The sequence below is a fragment of the Chinchilla lanigera genome, unplaced genomic scaffold (genome assembly GCF_000276665.1).
Source record: "Chinchilla lanigera isolate Chin_1 unplaced genomic scaffold, ChiLan1.0 scaffold00022, whole genome shotgun sequence".
In the NCBI taxonomy this organism is placed as follows: Eukaryota; Metazoa; Chordata; class Mammalia; order Rodentia; family Chinchillidae; genus Chinchilla; species Chinchilla lanigera.
In genome coordinates this window covers 25,994,313-26,011,609 of record NW_004955423.1, presented here as the reverse complement: position 1 = coordinate 26,011,609, position 17,297 = coordinate 25,994,313, and the positions used below count along the sequence as shown (strand labels likewise).

The window sequence follows — 17,297 nt, the reverse complement described above, 5'->3', positions numbered from 1 at the left end:
AAAAAAAAAAAAAAAAACTTGTAATTATCCCCGTTATCCCGAGCACAGGTTAGAGTGCGCAGTGCACACTGAAATGTTTGAAGGATTTGAGCCAGCTTCTGTCAGTCAGCATTTCTTTATCAAGGCTACAAAATAGAACTTAAATTATAAAGACTACTCGTTCAAATTGAAATTGATACTGAAGGCCCATCACAGCCAAACACAAAAAAATGTGCATTTTATAAAAGAAGACAATAATCGCTTGGGTGCTTTCAGTTGTGGAAATATAGTCCGAGTTTCCCTCGGCTCCTGACTTCGCGTCCTAGTACTGCACAGGTCCTTTACATCTGTCCTGGCGCACGGCCTTGCCCTTTCTCGGAAGGTGAGCCAAGTGACCACGTCTCGGCAAGTTCAGCTTTTCCCTGAGCTCCTGTCAGTGCTGGTTACTCCTCTGGGTTTTGTTTGGTTTGGGTTTGGGTTTGGGTCTGGATTTGGGCCTGGGTTTGGCTTGGGTTTTTTTGGAGACAGAGTCTTGTTGTGTATTCCAGGCTGGCCTTGACCTCACTGGGTAGCCCAGGCTGGCACTGCACTGGTGGTGATCCTCCTGTCTCAGCCTCCTAAGTGCTGAGGTTACAGGCGTGCACCACCACACGCGAGTGCTACTGCTCTAATAAGTGTTCTCGCAGTACAGTGTTCATATCAACCAGAGCTTATCTCTTCACCCTGGGGAGATGCCTGTTTTCCAGATATCACCTTTACCCAAGGCCCATGGTCCACAGAAGCATCCCTCTGTGTTGTGTTATTCCCGGTTCTTTAAAAGCCCTCCTTCTAAACAAAGGTGAAAATTATCTCAGTGGCATTTGTTTGACCACTTGGGTCAGGCTTACTAAAAGTCTATCCAGGGACCTGCTTCTCCTGATAATGTCTGGAGATAAACTATTAAATTTTTATTATCTTGAATACTGCCAGAATAAAGTATTTTAACTTAACTGAATTTTTACAACTTAGAATTATAATACAAATTCCACTTTTCCTACGCCTTATTTTTTAAAATAAGTGAAATAATAGCTAATTTTCTGGCTAGTCATCTTAGCATATGGAATAAAATGCAATCTTTAAAATAGGTCCAGTGTCCAATTCACCTTTTATTCATTCATCCTGCAAAGTCATGTTGAGCATCTCTCTGTATTCTAGGAAAGAGATATGAGCAGAAACTCTAAGGAAGTGAGCTTGACATTTGAGTGTCTGGGATGGATCTTTTGCATTCTTTCAAGCTGAGAAGTACTCCAACCTCTTCCATATGAACTAGAATCTGTCCTAAAAATAGTAAAACTGAATGCTCCAAAATGAAATGAGTTATAGCCAACCCGAATGACCTGGTGACAGTTTTGAATTATAGAAAAATTTAACAAAAGCAAAATGCAGGGGCTCTGAGGGTAGATTGTTTGACTTCTGCTTTTTCCACTGGACTTCTTTGTACCGTTGGACACATTTCTGTTCAATGCCTCCCTCCTTTAGCAATGAGATGGGGCAGTTATTAACAGTGGTCTGCGTGACAGGTGCGGATGACGTTAGTTAGTGCACGCAAAGTACTCAGATCTGTGCCTGCTGCAAGAAAGGAACTCAACAGTTCTGATTGGCTACGGTTGTTTTTACTATTACTGTGTGCATAGCAACCATGCAGTGTTGCCAAATATATCATGGAAAGCCAGGAGATGACACACACAGTTGTTTGTATTTTTCTACATCTTTCAGATGTGTGAATGAGACAAATATGCCCAACTCACAGGTGATTTTTACAGTAAAGTAAAAGAAAATCACTGACAATCCTTGAAGAAAACCCTAACCCTACTGTTATTAGTATTTCCCCCGATTCCTTCCCCTGGATTTCTGTTTAAAATCAGTCACTGGTTCCCTCATGGGCTGCAGGATCAAGTCCAAGTTCTGTTGCACACTCATGATGGCTCAAGACACTCTCGTGTGTGCCTTGCAATCCTGCCCTCGATACATCACCGTGCATCACTCGCTTTAATGCAGCTCAAACTCCTGTGTGCACATCCATTCCTTTATCCACCGTCTCCTGCTTGACCTGAGGTCAGGAAACATCTAATTAATCTGAATCCCTGGAACATACCTAGACTACGTGATGTTAGCAGGTACCAGATAAAGTAAATGGATGAATTTTTACTTTGTTGCAGTTTTAGTGCATGTATCTCTATCTATCATCTACTTATCATAATCATTATCTATCCATCTATCATCTATCTGTACAAACTCTGTGAAGTGGGTGGCTATCTGATGGAGAACTGGACTGAGCATTATTTAGCTTCCAAGACTTGGTTGGGTTTGGGTGTACAGCTCTAGAGGAGATTGATTTTATATATATATATATATACATATATATATATGTATATATATACACACATATAACAGTTTATCTCTAGTAATTTCCACTTGGCTACCATCAATATCTCAGTGGCTATGTAGGAGTTCTTTGGAGCTCACATCTATCCAGTAGAATGTTCTGTACTGACGGACACATCCATTGCCCGTGCTCACCCTGTCCAATGTAGTAGCCACTGGTCAGTTCCATGTGGCCACCGAGGCCGGGACATATGCTAGGATTACTGAGGGGCTCAGCTGTCCGATTTGTTGAAACAGTAGACATCACCACCCTTGGTTAGCGTCTTGTGGAATGGACAACACAGACACAGAGCGAATTTCCCACCACTTCTGTTGAACAATCAGGGAAACACACTTCTGACTATCACATTGTTTCTCAAGGAGATGGTACTTGAAAAGGCGTTTAAAATATTTTAGTCATCTCCACCAAAATGTTTCAGTAATTTCTTTGATGAAAACCTGTGTTTCACATAGAATGCAAATGTAAACATCAACACCAGTCCACAGAAGGAATCCCAAATCTATGGGCCATAATTAATTAGATATTATAAAATGTATCTACTGGACAGTTGTCAACTGAAGCTTCAAATTTTTCTCTTTGTTCTCTGCAGAGCTTTTTGGTATTTCATACTGCTACATGGCTGACTTAAAAGTTGAACCTTTTTATTTTTATTACTTTAACAAGGTGTCTTATTTGTGCAATTTAATACAGACTTGTGTACCAGTTCTTAAAATCATTAAATCTGTGAACTGGCTTGCGCGTATATTGTCTGACTGTCTTAGGCGCAGCGGTTCGTGAGATGATTAAATAACCCTTCCCATCAGCTGAGTCTCTCCAGCAGGTCAGTGTCTCCAGCCAAAGAACAAACATGCGCTGTTGAACATGTGTCATCTGTTCCTCACCCCCTTGGAAAGGTTTAGTGCAACCTGCGCTGAACTTTAACTTAAGCAATTATAATATTCTTAGAAATATGGTCCAAGTGTGTCTTCCAAACAGGAAAACTCAAGTAACAGCAGAAAGTCCTGGTTGCTTTTGAAGTATCAGACGTCACATGATTGCTTTCCTTAGTGACATAACTTCCATAACTTTTACACCAAAATTTTTCACTTTACCTGCATCTACACTTAGGTATCATAGTGGCAATACACATAGTAAGTTTTACTGATGTTTTGTAGTTTTCATGTTATAACTTATAATGTTTAAAATATTGGATGGTTGCATAAATACTTGTATTTAAGGTAAAATAATTTTGGGGTGCCAGGTACAGGTAATACTTTGGTTCACAAACACTTCCATTTGTGAACAATTTGGTTTGCAAACAGAAGTGTTTGGCAAAATTTTGCTTCTGTTCATAAACATATCAGGTGACAAACACAACCACAGCCGTCCTCCCCAGCTTCATGGGACAAATTTAGCTCATGAACCGTGGTACCATGTAAATCATGGTCCTGCAGAATTGTTTTTGCTTATCAGAGGTCCCTGCTTGGTCTAGGAGCACAGATCTTGCTCGAGGTGGGTTTGTTTTCCATCCTTTCTGATTGGTTAAACAGAAGAATGGCTTTCACCATGGTGGATTCATCTGTGCACATGACATAAACTGATCATTTTCACCCCATCCCTCCCTGCCTCAGCCTCCCCCATTTCACGTTTTGGGGGGCTCAGTGTTTGTAATGTATTTTGCTCATATCTGTCCCCCATTCTCTCTCTCATTCCCTCCTTCTTGTTTAGTAATAGTCTCCCTGTTGTTATCTTTTTAGATGTCACATTTTAGGGGGAACATAAAGAGTTCCCCAAACTCCCATCCTCTGTGTTCAATCAAAAGCTAGGTGCCACTGTGAAAGATCAGCAGATGGAATTACGGTCCTTAATCAGCTGACCTTGAGATAGGGAGGTCCCTGTACTTTGTGGGTGGCCTGCAGTAAACAGGAGCCCTTGGTGGAAGAGGAGGCACAGGAAGGAGAAGGGTGTGGTGGAAGGGGACGCCAGAGCGGTTCCAACGTAGGAGGGCTCTGAGGTCCTTCAAGTATCGGGCAGGGACTTGAGCTGGGCTTCGGGACAGGAGGACCCCCCCGGCAAGCCAGGGAAGAAACCAGGACCTCAGTCCCGCAGCCACAGGCAACTGAATCCAGCCAACCACCCACGTATGCAGTCTTCCCAGCATCTCCTGATGAGAACTCAGCCATCTGACACCTCAATTTCAGCATTGTTAAAGCTGGAAAAGAAAAACTAGTCCAACCATGGGGGATCTTCTGCCTGCCAACCTGTGAGATGATACATTTGTATTGATTTAAGCTACAAAGTGTGTGACGATTAGTTACTGCAGCAATAGAAAATCACTGCAGACTTTAACTATCCAGTGGCCTCAGTACGTCTTTGTTTATCCATGATCTAATGCTCTGTCAAGTTAAAATGTTTATTTCTTAACCTATTCACTGGGTACATTTCACTGTTCCCTAATGTTTAGTTGTTTTTACATATAACCTAAATTTTAATTGAATTGATATGATAGGAAGGAAAGACACAGGAAAAAATTTTTAACTTGTTTTGATCCAAGTATTTGGCCTTGACTACAGTACAAAACCAAGCTGGATCAAGTGTGTCCTGAGAGGAGAGATTATGTCACTTTTCTCTTTCTCTAGGTCTACACATTGTAGACATTTAATAAATGTTCGCTGAGAACTGCTTTGTTTTTTTACCATCAGATAAAGTTTACTTTGAACACTTTCACCTGTGGTCTGTGTTTTCTTTTAGGTTATGCTCTCTAACCCAGTGACGGAAAACCCGGTGAATTTGGAAGCAGCCCAAATGCTGAGTCAAGATGAAGCTATGTACCAAATAGTACTTCGGAGACTTTTCCAGAGATCGTTACAATGTAAGATGCGCCTGCTTGTCATTTAGCAGTTATCCTGGATGCATTAAACATGTTCAGTAAAGAAGTGATCTAGCAAATAAATGTTCTGCAAGGGAATATTTGACTACATTCGGTACCCATTTTCAGGGATGAAATGGTCCTAAGATCTCTCTACTGTAACTGTTTGTCAACAAGTCAGTGCGATCCTTTTGAAAGGCCATCAGAGATCTTAAGCTCAGCATCTTCACGTGGCTCGGTCTATGGAAGGACAGGGTCAGTTCATCCGCCCATCAGAGTGTGACCTGTGACAGGTAACTTCACCTGCCATGGTTATTTCCCAACTCTCTCTGCAGTACCCTCAGTGTTTTTGATATGGCCCACTTTCTCTTTTTTTCTTTTTAACGAAGTATTCAGCATTTTCTTCAGGAGCATTCCCTCCCCGCGAGTCCCTCAGCGGTCCTCACAGACACAGCACGCGACGCCTCCAACCTCTCCGCTGCGTTGTCCAGTGGCTTTCTGATACTCTTGGTGTCTTACAGCAGCCTTTTGGCGACTCTGAACTCCAGTGTCCCCATCTCTCATGTGTTCTCTCCACAGTCAGCAGAGCCCAGAGGGCCTTCCCACAGGTGACAGGGGGAGATGGCTCTTGCTGTCAGTCTTGGCCTTCCTCCGGCAACACGGCAACCTTGCTATTGGCTGGTGTCACCTCTCCGGCCAGCTCTTGTCCCATCTGGTGCCTCATCTCAGATTTCTCTTGTCCCTTTTTCCATTCTCCTTCCAGGACTGGGTCCATTGGCTATGTCTGTCCAGTGGCAGCTAAGTTCAATGGCTTCTCCTCCACAGAGCTTTTGGGTCTGATGCAAAACAAGCAGCATTGATGCAGCATCTTTGCGAGTATCTCCAAACAAGCTTTGGTTTCCTCAGATATTCCTGGCATGTCTGAGGCTGGCTCCTACACAGGAAAATAATACTACTTCACTGCAGACCAGCCAGTGCTGGCTGGCATTCACTGTGGTGCCCTTCACCACCACCCTCCTTCCCATTCTCCAGCCTCCCGGCTGCTGTGCAGAAACGCTTCCCAGGTCTCGACCCAGTCAACGGCAGCAAGCCCAGCCGTGCTTTGGCAGTGCTCGCCATGTGCTTCCATGCACTCAGGGGACGTGTGGAAACCCAGACTGGAAGCGCATGTCCCCATCCTGGCTGGACTGGGAGTGGTCACTTAGGGTCCCACGGAGGGAATGAATTCCAGAGCTTGGAGGGAAACAGCCCTGATAGAGCAACAGAGCTGCGCACCTCAGGAGTGAGGACAGGGCAGAAGCTTGCGCACTCTGAGTGAGATGGCAGCACTGCTGTGCAGACGTGGGGGAAGAGCTGCACCCAGCAAGCATCAGTTACTCACAACATTGGGAAGCGGGTCTCCGACCGAATGCGGCAGTACTGCCTCATGGTGTGTGTTTAAAATATTAGCAGAGAAAGTGTTTGAAGAACGACTCTCACACTTTTGGACAACACACACCCGGAACAGGTAGTTAGTTGTGTAAGAGAGGAACGCACAGCGGTTAATGATGCACTCCATAGGAGCTGACGTAGATAGGCTGGACCACATGCTCCATGTCTGTGAGAACAGGCGCTGATAAAAGTAGATGAGGGAATAAAAAACCCTTAGGTCCAGATTCGACCGCCCAGTTTCTCACAGTTTCCTCAGTCCTTTCCAATGCAGGTCATCACAGGCCACCATCCCTCTCCATGGCTTCCGCCCCAGTGGGGAATCCAAGGACGCCGTGGTGAGCAGAAGTCCACAGGGAGCCGGCTACAGAGCCAGGGTTTCCACCGGGCCCCTCCCACTTCCCCTGACCCCCAAGTTTAACAGGATGAAGGTCAAGCCACTCCGTTAGGGTCAAAGAATTAAAATGTGGACGTACAGCATGGACAACAGGCGTGAGAGCAGGACTTAATTCTGTGCAGGAGTCCTCCGGAATTATTTGCTTAAAGTAGTAGTAGAAAATCCCCCCCACGGAGCATGCATTACATAATTTTACCCTACTGTAGCTCGGTGGGCCCTCATCTGGGGCACTAATGTGCTAGTTTGGAGCACTTAGTTTCCGGTGGTTGAAGAAACGATATGTTTGGCCAGTAGAAAAAAGATCAAAGGCTACAGTAAAGCCGTTTTCAAATATTTGAAGAGGTTTCCTGTAGAAAGAAGTTTTTTTTAATGTCACACCAGAAAACTGCAGTAGAATGAGGCCTTCTAGATTGCGGTCACTGAAGAGCAGAATTGGCGGGCTTGGCCCTGTCTTATATCAGAGCATATCTTGATTATTCTGGAGGTTTTTCCCTATAGTCAGTTGTCTGGAATTAATTTCGTCATCCTAAGACTAAGCTTGGTTTTGATTATGCATTCCACAAACTCTTCCTAACATGTTTTGTGTTTGCCCAGCCTGCCCAGCTAGCTAGGTTGTTGCTTGGCATATTGACAAAAACATACCAAGCCCTGAGGTCATGCCCAGTTGGTGATGGCCAGGGATCTGCCCATAACCTGCTGGCCATCTTTCCCTGTGAGCTGGCCCCTATTTCCCTTCCTTAGAGCACTCACATGCCCAGGCTGCCTGGCACTGCTCTGGTATCAGAGTTTCTGGTAGCCCTTTCACTCGCAGTATGCCAGGCAGCTGGATGCCAGCCTGACCTTCCCTATGAGCAAATGCCATGGGGTTGGTGCATCCTTAACACTAAAGTCTGCTCGGTGCCCACTAGCCACGCTGCAGGGAAAATCGCCTAACAATTTAGGTTGCTTCAAAGAATGGAAAAGGCCAGATCGGCAGGTAGTTCACTCTCTCACTAAGTGGATTCTGTCATGCCTAGGGTTGACTGCAGCGTTAAATGCCCATCGGTCAGGGGGAATGTCAGAGAGCTTCTTGCTTGGCATCGGAGCTGGACAAGGAGGCCTCTCACACCCCTGCACTTCACTTTGCAAAGCCCGCAGACTCGCGAGGAGGGGAGATCTGGAAGGCGGCGATGCCCAGCAGCCCTCTGCCGTGCAGACCCTGAGGGCTGTTTCCTCCTGTTGTGCATGGGGCCTCGTAGGAGCTGTGAGCTGCGAGTTCCCTTCTCACTATTCCCTTGTGAGTTGTGATTTCTGGTCCTTATATGGCCAAGTAATATTTATCTTCTGCTCGCAATGGTTGTTTTGCTGCTTTAAACACAAGGTTTAAAGAATTTTGAACATATTTGGTTGAAGGAAAATCCAGGAGTATGAAACTAGGAAAGCCGAGTGACAGTCGGCAGGCAGAGGTAATGATGCTTTTTTTCCTAGCTGAGAAGAATATTCCCATAACTTCTGAAAAATAAAGGTAAATCATCTTAGTAAGTTTCAGACACTTATCTAAATAAACTATAATACAGCAACTAGCAGAGGTGTCACCACCAGAATAAAGGGAATTACAGAACTATTAGGGAGATTGAAATGCTAATTTGTATTTTTGCTCTTTAACAACCTGATAATTGTGCTAATACATTCTGTTCTGTTTATGGCTGGGAAAATGTTGTGATAAACATTTGATTCCTTTCCAATTCAAACTCCCAATTAATTCACTATCACTTTTAAATCCTCTTAAAAATAGAGCAGTTTTGAAGAAAATTATCTCTGCAAACAAAGCAAGGGGTATTTTGTAAGATTTCAGGGCTCTGGCCTTTTCTTTCTCTTTTCTTCTTAGAAGGAGCACACGTTTTGATTAAATTTAAGAGCACACCTTCCTGGGAAAATATATTTTCTGATGTCAGGGAAAAAAAATGTAGTTCAGTGGTTTTGCCCATTGTTAAAGCACATGAGTTTAGTAACAACGTTCAGAAACAAGATTACAGTGTTGTTAGAGATACCCCATTCCTTGCAGCACCCCAAAATACTGAGACCCTGAGTTTAGCCAAGAGGTGTCCTTTGGGATCAGGATCTGCTTGCTGGGGTTGCAAACCCTTTTTTCTTAATTGTATTTCAGTGCACCAGATACTCCAGTAACTTCCTAGCAAAGTCTCTAAATTGCTAGTTTTAATTAAGAATGTTAAGTATCTGTTTCTATCAAAGAAATAGATGTTTTTAGCTTCAAAGGCAAACCATGAGAGTCAGGCCAATGGAGCAGATCTTGGAATGTACCAGTAAGTGCCCCCCAGCCAGTGTACTTCAGTCCGTTAGTGCCCAGGTAACAGTTCCTGTTCCACTTCTGGTTGCTCCTGTCTCTTAGAAGCGGAGGGTCACTGTGATGCACGTTGTATAAACCAATCCCCAGTTGACCAGCCATTCTGCCTCAGTTCTTCCTGCTTGCTTATCTCATATAAGCCTTAGAGCACCAGAGATCAGGGGCTGATAGTCTGGGAAGGATCCCAATCAGTGCCCGTTGATGTGAATAAATCTGCCTGCAGATCCTGGGTGTCATTTCAGTGTTTCTGCTTGCTGTTGCAGGAAGCCCCCACCTGGCCCTGAGTGTGGCATGTTCAGCAGTTTCTTGGGCCATTTACTACTTTTCTAAGCTTATGATCCTCATGTTTCTGAGGTTTCTAATTATCTGTAAGTTTTGTCTTTGTATTCATAAATTATTAATATTAATTTTATGAGTTTTATTAAACAATGAGTATTTAACAGGAAAAATAAAGTATTGAGTTTTTAATATTTATTGTTTTAAAAAAATCACCAAAATTTTCAACATTGACTTGTTTTTGGTGTATAAAGTCTAAAAAAGAACATCAGAAATAAATTCCCATATTACTACAATATAAATACCAGTAGCACTCTACGAAAGGAAATTGATTCTCACACCTATGGCGGTCTGCATGCATGACAACAGCACTTCCATACACATGCACTGCTTACACTGGCAGCACATGTCTTGCTTCCCTGGCCTTTTTGTAGGACATCCTTGACATCTCAGTGCTCTTGCTGTTTCTATTATATTACATAGTGTATAGTCAACAGGAGCACAAACTATCACTAAAATATATTATTATTAAATTCTTGATGTATGTTGTATATTTAGAATAGACATCAACATTTTCATATCAGCTGTGTACTTCCTTACAGAACCTAAAAGATAACATCAGAAATAAATTCCTACATGACCTACAATGAAAATACCAGTAGAACTGTACTACAAAAATAAGCTTGGCTTCAACTGTCACATTAAGAGATTCTTCACACATGGCAACTGCATGTTCCATGCACACATCTCACACTGACAGCATGTGTGCTTATCTTTCCTTTTCCATGTGGTAGTCTTGTCACCTCTCTTCCTGGCTTGTCAGGAGCTTCCTACTATATTGTACAACACGCACTTATGAGGGAAATAAGGTGACAATAAAATAAAATATCATATATGTAGTGAGTGCTTAGAATAGACATCAACATTTTCACATCAGCTGTCTACTTGCTTACAAAACCTAAAAGATAACATCAAAACTGAAAACCTATGTGAACTGTAAACACAAACAGAGGTCTACCACAGAAATAAGCTTTGCTTCAACTGGCACACCCAAGGCAGTCCTCTCACATGACAACTGCATGTTCCATACACAAGAATCACTTACACTGGTAACACATATGTTTTGTTTTCCTGTCCTTTCTTCCAGGACATAGTTGACGTCTTATTTTCCTGTTGTTGTAGTAGGTTTTTGTGATGCTGCACCTGCCTGTTCACCTTTCAGCTCACCAGTGTGCTCCACAGTTTTTTTATGTAGCTCCCTGGACAGAAGCATTTTGTTTTTCCTCTGATCTCCTATGAGCTCCAGTCCAAATTCTTTAAGAAAATTTCTCCATGATATTTTGCACTTGTTGTTTTCTTTGTTGAACTATTTTGTCAAACTATCATTTTTAAAGAAACTAGTAGCTTCTTTATCAAACTATTTATGCCACACATGTTTAGGATTGAGTAAAACACAGCCACTGGCCAGTGCTTTGTATTTCAAGTGACGCCGCAGTTGCTGCGTAACTTGTCAGCAACATGTACTCCACGTTCAGGTTTGCTGTAGAAAGTTTCCATCTCAGGCTTCTGTTTTGTCAAGGTTTCCCTATCACTTATCTCCATCATGGTGAAATGTTGACATCAGCAATTCCAGTTTGCTTTTCTTTGCCATATAGGAGGCCAATGTCATATCTTTCTGAAATTCAAAGACTGTACTATACAAATCTCTGTTTTGAAATTGGGACATTTCTTTTGGAATTTCTGCTTTGTTCCTGAGTATAGTTCCTGCACCGAGTTCCAGGATAAATGCCTAAACTGAAAGAATAGTAAGTCTTTGCATCTACAAGAGCATAAATTTTTATGCTATATTTTGATCCATCATTTTTCCATAAGTCTTTTGCATTCCTATGACTACCATGAGAAATCCCTCCTAGGTACACCAGACCTATGAATGCTTTTAGTTCTGCTAATGATATGTCATAATAAATACATTTTTAATATGGCTGTTGGTTCATACACAATGTTTTGCTTGTATTTCAGCCTTTGCATATTTCACAGCATCTTGTAGCATTTTATCTGTTACAGTTTTCAACATTGAATGGCAGTGTTGGTATTCTGTCCAACGTATTTCACCCCTCCCAAGACTTTTACTATATTTTCAGACCTAGTTCTAACATTAGATCATTCCATTTGCATGGCCATTTTGCAACATTTCAACTAGTCAAATATGTACTTACATCTCTGTTTTCTTCATCATCTGAATCAAGGAGGTCTGCATTCCCCATGTCTGTACCAGTTGATTCTTGCTCCATTTCACTGTCACAGGAACTTTGGCTCACATGGCCAACATCAAAGTCATCATCATCATCATCATCATCATCATCATCATCACTGTTATCATATACTCACACCACTCTCCTGTTATCAAGGCATATATTTTACCATAATGGGTCATCTTCATCATCCATGTATGAGTAATTTGATTCACTTTTGACCTCCTCCAAAACTTGTAAATCTGGTTTTTCATGTGCCATTATACTGAATTGGGCTACTTCTACCAAAAAAATCAAAAGCAAACCTTTTTTAACAAACCCTGGAGTAATGTGTGTACCCTCTGTGATGCTCAGATAAACATATGCAAAACTAGTTAGCAGGAGCATAAAGGTGGGTCCAAATCCCACTTTGACACTTTTGCACACATGTACACAGCTTGCTGTTAGTTATACCAAGTGGATAAGCACATAGATTGCTTCCTGTATCCCTCAGAGAAAGGTACTGAGATGTACAGCTGGCTATTATAATGCTAAAGTATAAATTCACAGTAGAAAAGTAAGGGATGGGCCAACTGGACTCAGGCTTGTGCCCCAAAGGGGGTACAGTGCAGCTAATACTGACCTGACTTTGAAGAGTCATCCCAGTCAGGCTGACTGGTGATTGCTCTTTTCTTCATCAATGGCCTGATCTCTCATTCCCTTGGGTTTTGTAAATCGACCCTTTGTTCTTCCCTGAGCTTTCCAACATGCCATGAAACAGCTCCTGGTACTGGACCCACATTTCCTCCATCCATTCGACCCCATTTCTGTGGCAGTTGGCCCTCCTTCTTTGCTCCAAGTTGCCATTTTCCACCCAGTTAAGGTTGCATGGCCCTTTTGTCTGCCTCAGTTTCCTCCTGGTTCATTCACTCCTGCCTTTGTTGGACTTCGTCTCCAGGGATGTCCTAATACCCACCAGCTAAATTGTTATTAATTTGCATACCTGAAAATGCATGCATTCTACTCTCCTATCCTCAGGGTTTGGATAAATTTTGGTTTGGACATAATATTGTTTTAAAAATCTGAAAACACTGTTGCCTCTAGTTCCTAATGCTGCTTTTGAGAGAAGTACAATGGTTCTCAGGTCCCGTTCTTTGTGTGTGATTTATTCTTTTCTTCTGGACATTTTAAAGCTGTCTCTTGATTCCCAGTAGAGTTCCTTGATAATGTTTCTCCATTTCTGTGTTGTTTCCCCTGCATGCATCATGCCAAATATCTAAAAATTAAAACCTCCAACTCTTCCTCTTCCGTTCCAGGAAATTCCTCAATGGGATTCCTTTCCCCCTCGATTTTCCCTGTTGCTCTTCTAGATCTCCTGCACTTTGGATGTTTTAAAATCAATTTTCTCTTGTTCTCCAAGCCAAGCCTATCATTCATCATTTCTATTTGTCTCTTTGTTTTTTGTTGTATATTCAGAGAGGTTTTTAGAAAAATGTATGTCTGCTTTCTGTTTTGCTCCTGATTTATTTGTTTGACTTGTTGGCTTCGTGAGGTTTACTTTGCCTCGGTGACTGGTGACCTTCGTCCTTCATAGGGTGGACTTGACTTCTCACAATAGGCTGGGCTGTTGATGACTTTGTTTCATCATGCAGTTAGTTAGTGAGAACCTGATCATCTCATCAGGGTTGAGTAAATCTCTCAGTGAGAGAGAGAGACAGACGGACAGAGAGACAGAGGCAGAGACAGACAGAGAAAGAGAGAGAACATGCTGGACAAGGAAAGTGGGTCAGGAATCTTGCTGTCCAGGGGGTTTACTTGATTTGTTGTTCTCTATCCTGTACACGTCCCTCTTCCCGGTACCCTCCTCCTGAGTCTTTGACGCGGTCTTCCTCCCTGTCTGGATGCCCTGTTGTCCCACAGCGTGAGTGGGAGAGATCCGGGGCCTGTGCTCGGCCTCCCCATGCTTCGCGGGGCTCGGTGCTCCCTCTGGTCCCTGAGGGCCGCCTCAGCTTCTCAGGGGCAAACGCGCTTGCTTTCCCTTGGGCTCGGTGATCTCACAGCGCGGTTTCAAGTTTCTAAAGCGCTAAGACAGCACCTGACATCGGCTTCCTATCTTGACAGATTTGCTTGTCGTCTTTCTTTTGCTCTCCTTGAGGTTTTATACCTTCTTTGTATTCCTTTGTTGCCACTTTACTGAGGTTTTGGAGAGAGTGTGCAGGAAGCGGTATATCCACTCTCCAAATAATCCTGGCCCTTTTATGTATTTTCTTCACAGTGGACGACGGCTCTGTCCTGTTACCTAAGCACGCACACGAGCTCACCAGGTGAGTTCTTCTTCATAAATGTCTCTGTTGAGTCATTTGCTTAAAGCGTTAAGCAGCCTGTGTTTTCTGTACTAATTAGGTTTTTACCTTTTTGTTTTTATAGTGCTGAGAACAGAACCAAGGCCCGCACGGGTGCTAGGCAAGTGCTCTACCACTGAACTTTTTTAACCCATCCCAGGAAGTAGACATTTGCTTCTCTCACAATACTTTTCTTTAATGTTATCTTCAGGAAGAGTGTGGAAACATACTGAATTATTTCTATTGAATTTAAATTGAATGTTACTATATAAACTGGCCTATTATTTTATTGTTTTATTTCTTAAGAGGAAAATATGTCATCCATAGAATGAGCCCTATATATAGATCACAAAACACCCAAGCAATTTAGGAGAAGATAAGGTTCTGTTGGGGAGCGGTGCCGGGGGTGGGGGCTGCTGAAGCCGTGGTATACCTGGGGAGACCATGACCGCATGGCAGCCGGGATCACCTGGATGAGTGTAGGTCTGGAATCTCGGGTCGGTTCTGTGTGTTCACTTCCCCGGGCCTTTCCATCAGCTTTATGTCCTTAGCCCAGCAGATGCAGAAAACAGCTGGTTGGGCTGTAGCTAAAGAGTTGAAATAGCACTTGAGTTAGCCCAGGTTTCCTTGCCTGGCCCAGAAAAAAAAAAAAAAAAGGAAAATCAGGAAGCAGAGTGGCTTCTGTTTGCAAAACAGGGTGGCAAAAATTGCAAGATGCTCATGCCTGACCTGGGGAAGGGGCCACAGGCCGGGATTCAGCTGGGCCGCCATGCAGCCCCTGAGGTGGGTCAGTGCGGGCAGAGCGCTTACCCTGCCTGGCACAAGGTAGGCCTGTTAAGCGCAGTGTCCAGGGCATGGACACTCATTGCCCGTGAGACAGTGGAGCCCCTGGAGTGTCAGCACCCTTTCCGCGTGTGGTCTAACTCACTGCAGCACAGGAAGGCCCAGGGAAGCCTTGACTGGTCAGGTGGTCAGAAGGTGACCTCTGTGGGCTCTGCTGCCACTGGTCTTCTGCACCCAGCTGAGGACGAGGGAGCCCAGAATCAGGCTGGATCTCTGGTGTTCGGCTTGTGTCTCCCCAGTCTCTGTGCAGAAGCCCTTGAGTGGCCCTCAGCAGGACGAGCACCGCCTATATCTCGGTGCCTCTCCACTCCTGGGGTGTATCAGGCTGTGACTTGTGTACCTGTGAATTCTAATGTTTGCTCTCATACTTCTTTCTGAAGTACAGCTCAGCCATGTGCAGTTTTTAGATAGAGACTTCACTCTGGGGTCCTTCAGAGGCCAGTCAGGGAGATGCTGCCCTTAGCATCATGGCCGCCTGACGCCGTGGGGGAAGAACCTCCCCGTGCACTGGAAGGATGGAGCTGGCTGGACGGGCGTATTCCAAGGTGTAGCCAAGGGACTGAAATCCAAAAGATGCAGCAAGAGTCAGACAGAGTCTCCTCAGCGGCCCAGAGCCTAATCCGGGGGCTCGGGTGATGCTCGGCAACTGAAGGAGACCATACTGTGCTCACCACCTGGGCTGTGGCCCGCGGCCCACGGGTGCCATGTGCAGGCGATGGGCTGAGTTTGGGCTCCTTTTTCACGTATTGAACGTGCAGTCACCACGCACACCCTGTGCCAGACTTTGTGCCCCAGCACTGGGGACACAGCCCTAGCCTCAGGAGATTTGCACTGTGGGGTGAAGACTCTTTGGAAGGGGAGACAGCGAGGGGAGGAATGTTGAACCTCGGCCCCACAGGACCAGGGCAGGGGTGTCGTCCACGGAGAAGGCTATGTAGTTAGAACCCACAGGGCAAGTGTCGGGATCGTGGCTGAGGATGAATTCAAGGAATGCTAAGGTCAGGTTGACTTATATTCAAAATGAGCCATATTAAATGGGCACTCCTTCCCCTGCGACTTTCTTTTAGGTTTCCTTTGGAAGCCCTCACTTTTTTGTTAACCAAGTCATCGATCTCTGGATCTCTTTTAAATGCAGTGCAGCATTTTACTGGGCCATGCCTCTTGACTGGTGTGTTGCGTAATTGCTCTGGCAGAGGGAGGAGAGGGAGAAGCGTTTTCCCAAGGCCTGGAGGGGTGATGAGGGGCCTGCGAAGCCCAGCCTCACAGGAGGTGATGCAAGGTGGTTCCTGCAAGCAGAATAGGAGCTCAGCTGGGGTTAAGGGAGCAGGGCTTCCAGGCAGAAGTGTGGAGACAGGAGGAGCAGCTGCCCGCAGCCTGGAGCTCAGGAAGGCATCTTCACATCCTGAATAAAAAGTAAAGATGAATCACAAATGCTGAGGCAACCAGAGCGTGAGTATGCAGTGCTGCAGTGCTACAAAACCAAGGGAGGAGATGGAGAGGAAGACTGGTGGCTAGATGACCAAGAGAAGAGAAGGAGGTGGTTGAAGGTCAGAACGCTAAACGCCACTGGTTTTAAGACCCACAGTGGTGTAGCGACTGCCGTGTTTGGGTCAGCTCTCACCCCTGCGACCAGATACTTGACATGTGCAATTAGCTGGTGTTGGTTCGTGGCTTCAGCAGTTGCAGTCCATGGTCAGCTGGCTTTAGTGCAAGAACAGGATGGTGGAGGAAAGCTGCTCACCCCATGGCAGCCAGAAAGCAGAGAGACAGGGAAAGAGCCAGAGGAAGGGGCCAGGAGCCAAGTATAGCCCCCAGGGTCACCCCCTCGGGCCTACCCAGACGCACCCAGAGTGTGCTTACTAATCCCCTGGGCATCTCTCAAACCGAGCAAGTTGACGACCAGGATGAACCATCCCTGCAGATACTACCAAACCCTGTAGATGTTTTGCTTTTTCCTATACACCTCCATAATAACGTTAAATTTATAAGTTAAACACAGTAGGAGATTAGTAACAAAAGTGAAATGGAATAGTTTGGGCTATACGCTGCAGCCAAAGGTACATGGATGTGCTGTCTTTCTCTCAAAACACCCTCTTGCCCGTATTCACCTTTCTTAAGATTGAAACAGCACAGTGCCTACGTGGTGAGATGAAGTAAGGTGAGTAACGCGGGCCTTCTAACAGG

General features: G+C 44.5%; 1 protein-coding gene across 2 annotated transcripts in view; it reads left to right on the top strand.

Annotated features, from left to right (window-relative positions):
* Positions 1-17,297, top strand: part of Ube2u (ubiquitin-conjugating enzyme E2U (putative)) — a gene marked incomplete at its 3' end in the record, with an annotated part of 44,603 nt that overhangs the window by 6,124 nt on the left and 21,182 nt on the right. For both annotated transcript variants that reach the window (XM_013514433.1, XM_013514434.1), the window contains 3 exon segments: positions 5,135-5,255; positions 14,204-14,252; positions 14,356-14,391. In XM_013514433.1, coding sequence (XP_013369887.1) covers positions 5,135-5,255; positions 14,204-14,252; positions 14,356-14,391 — 206 coding nt within the window.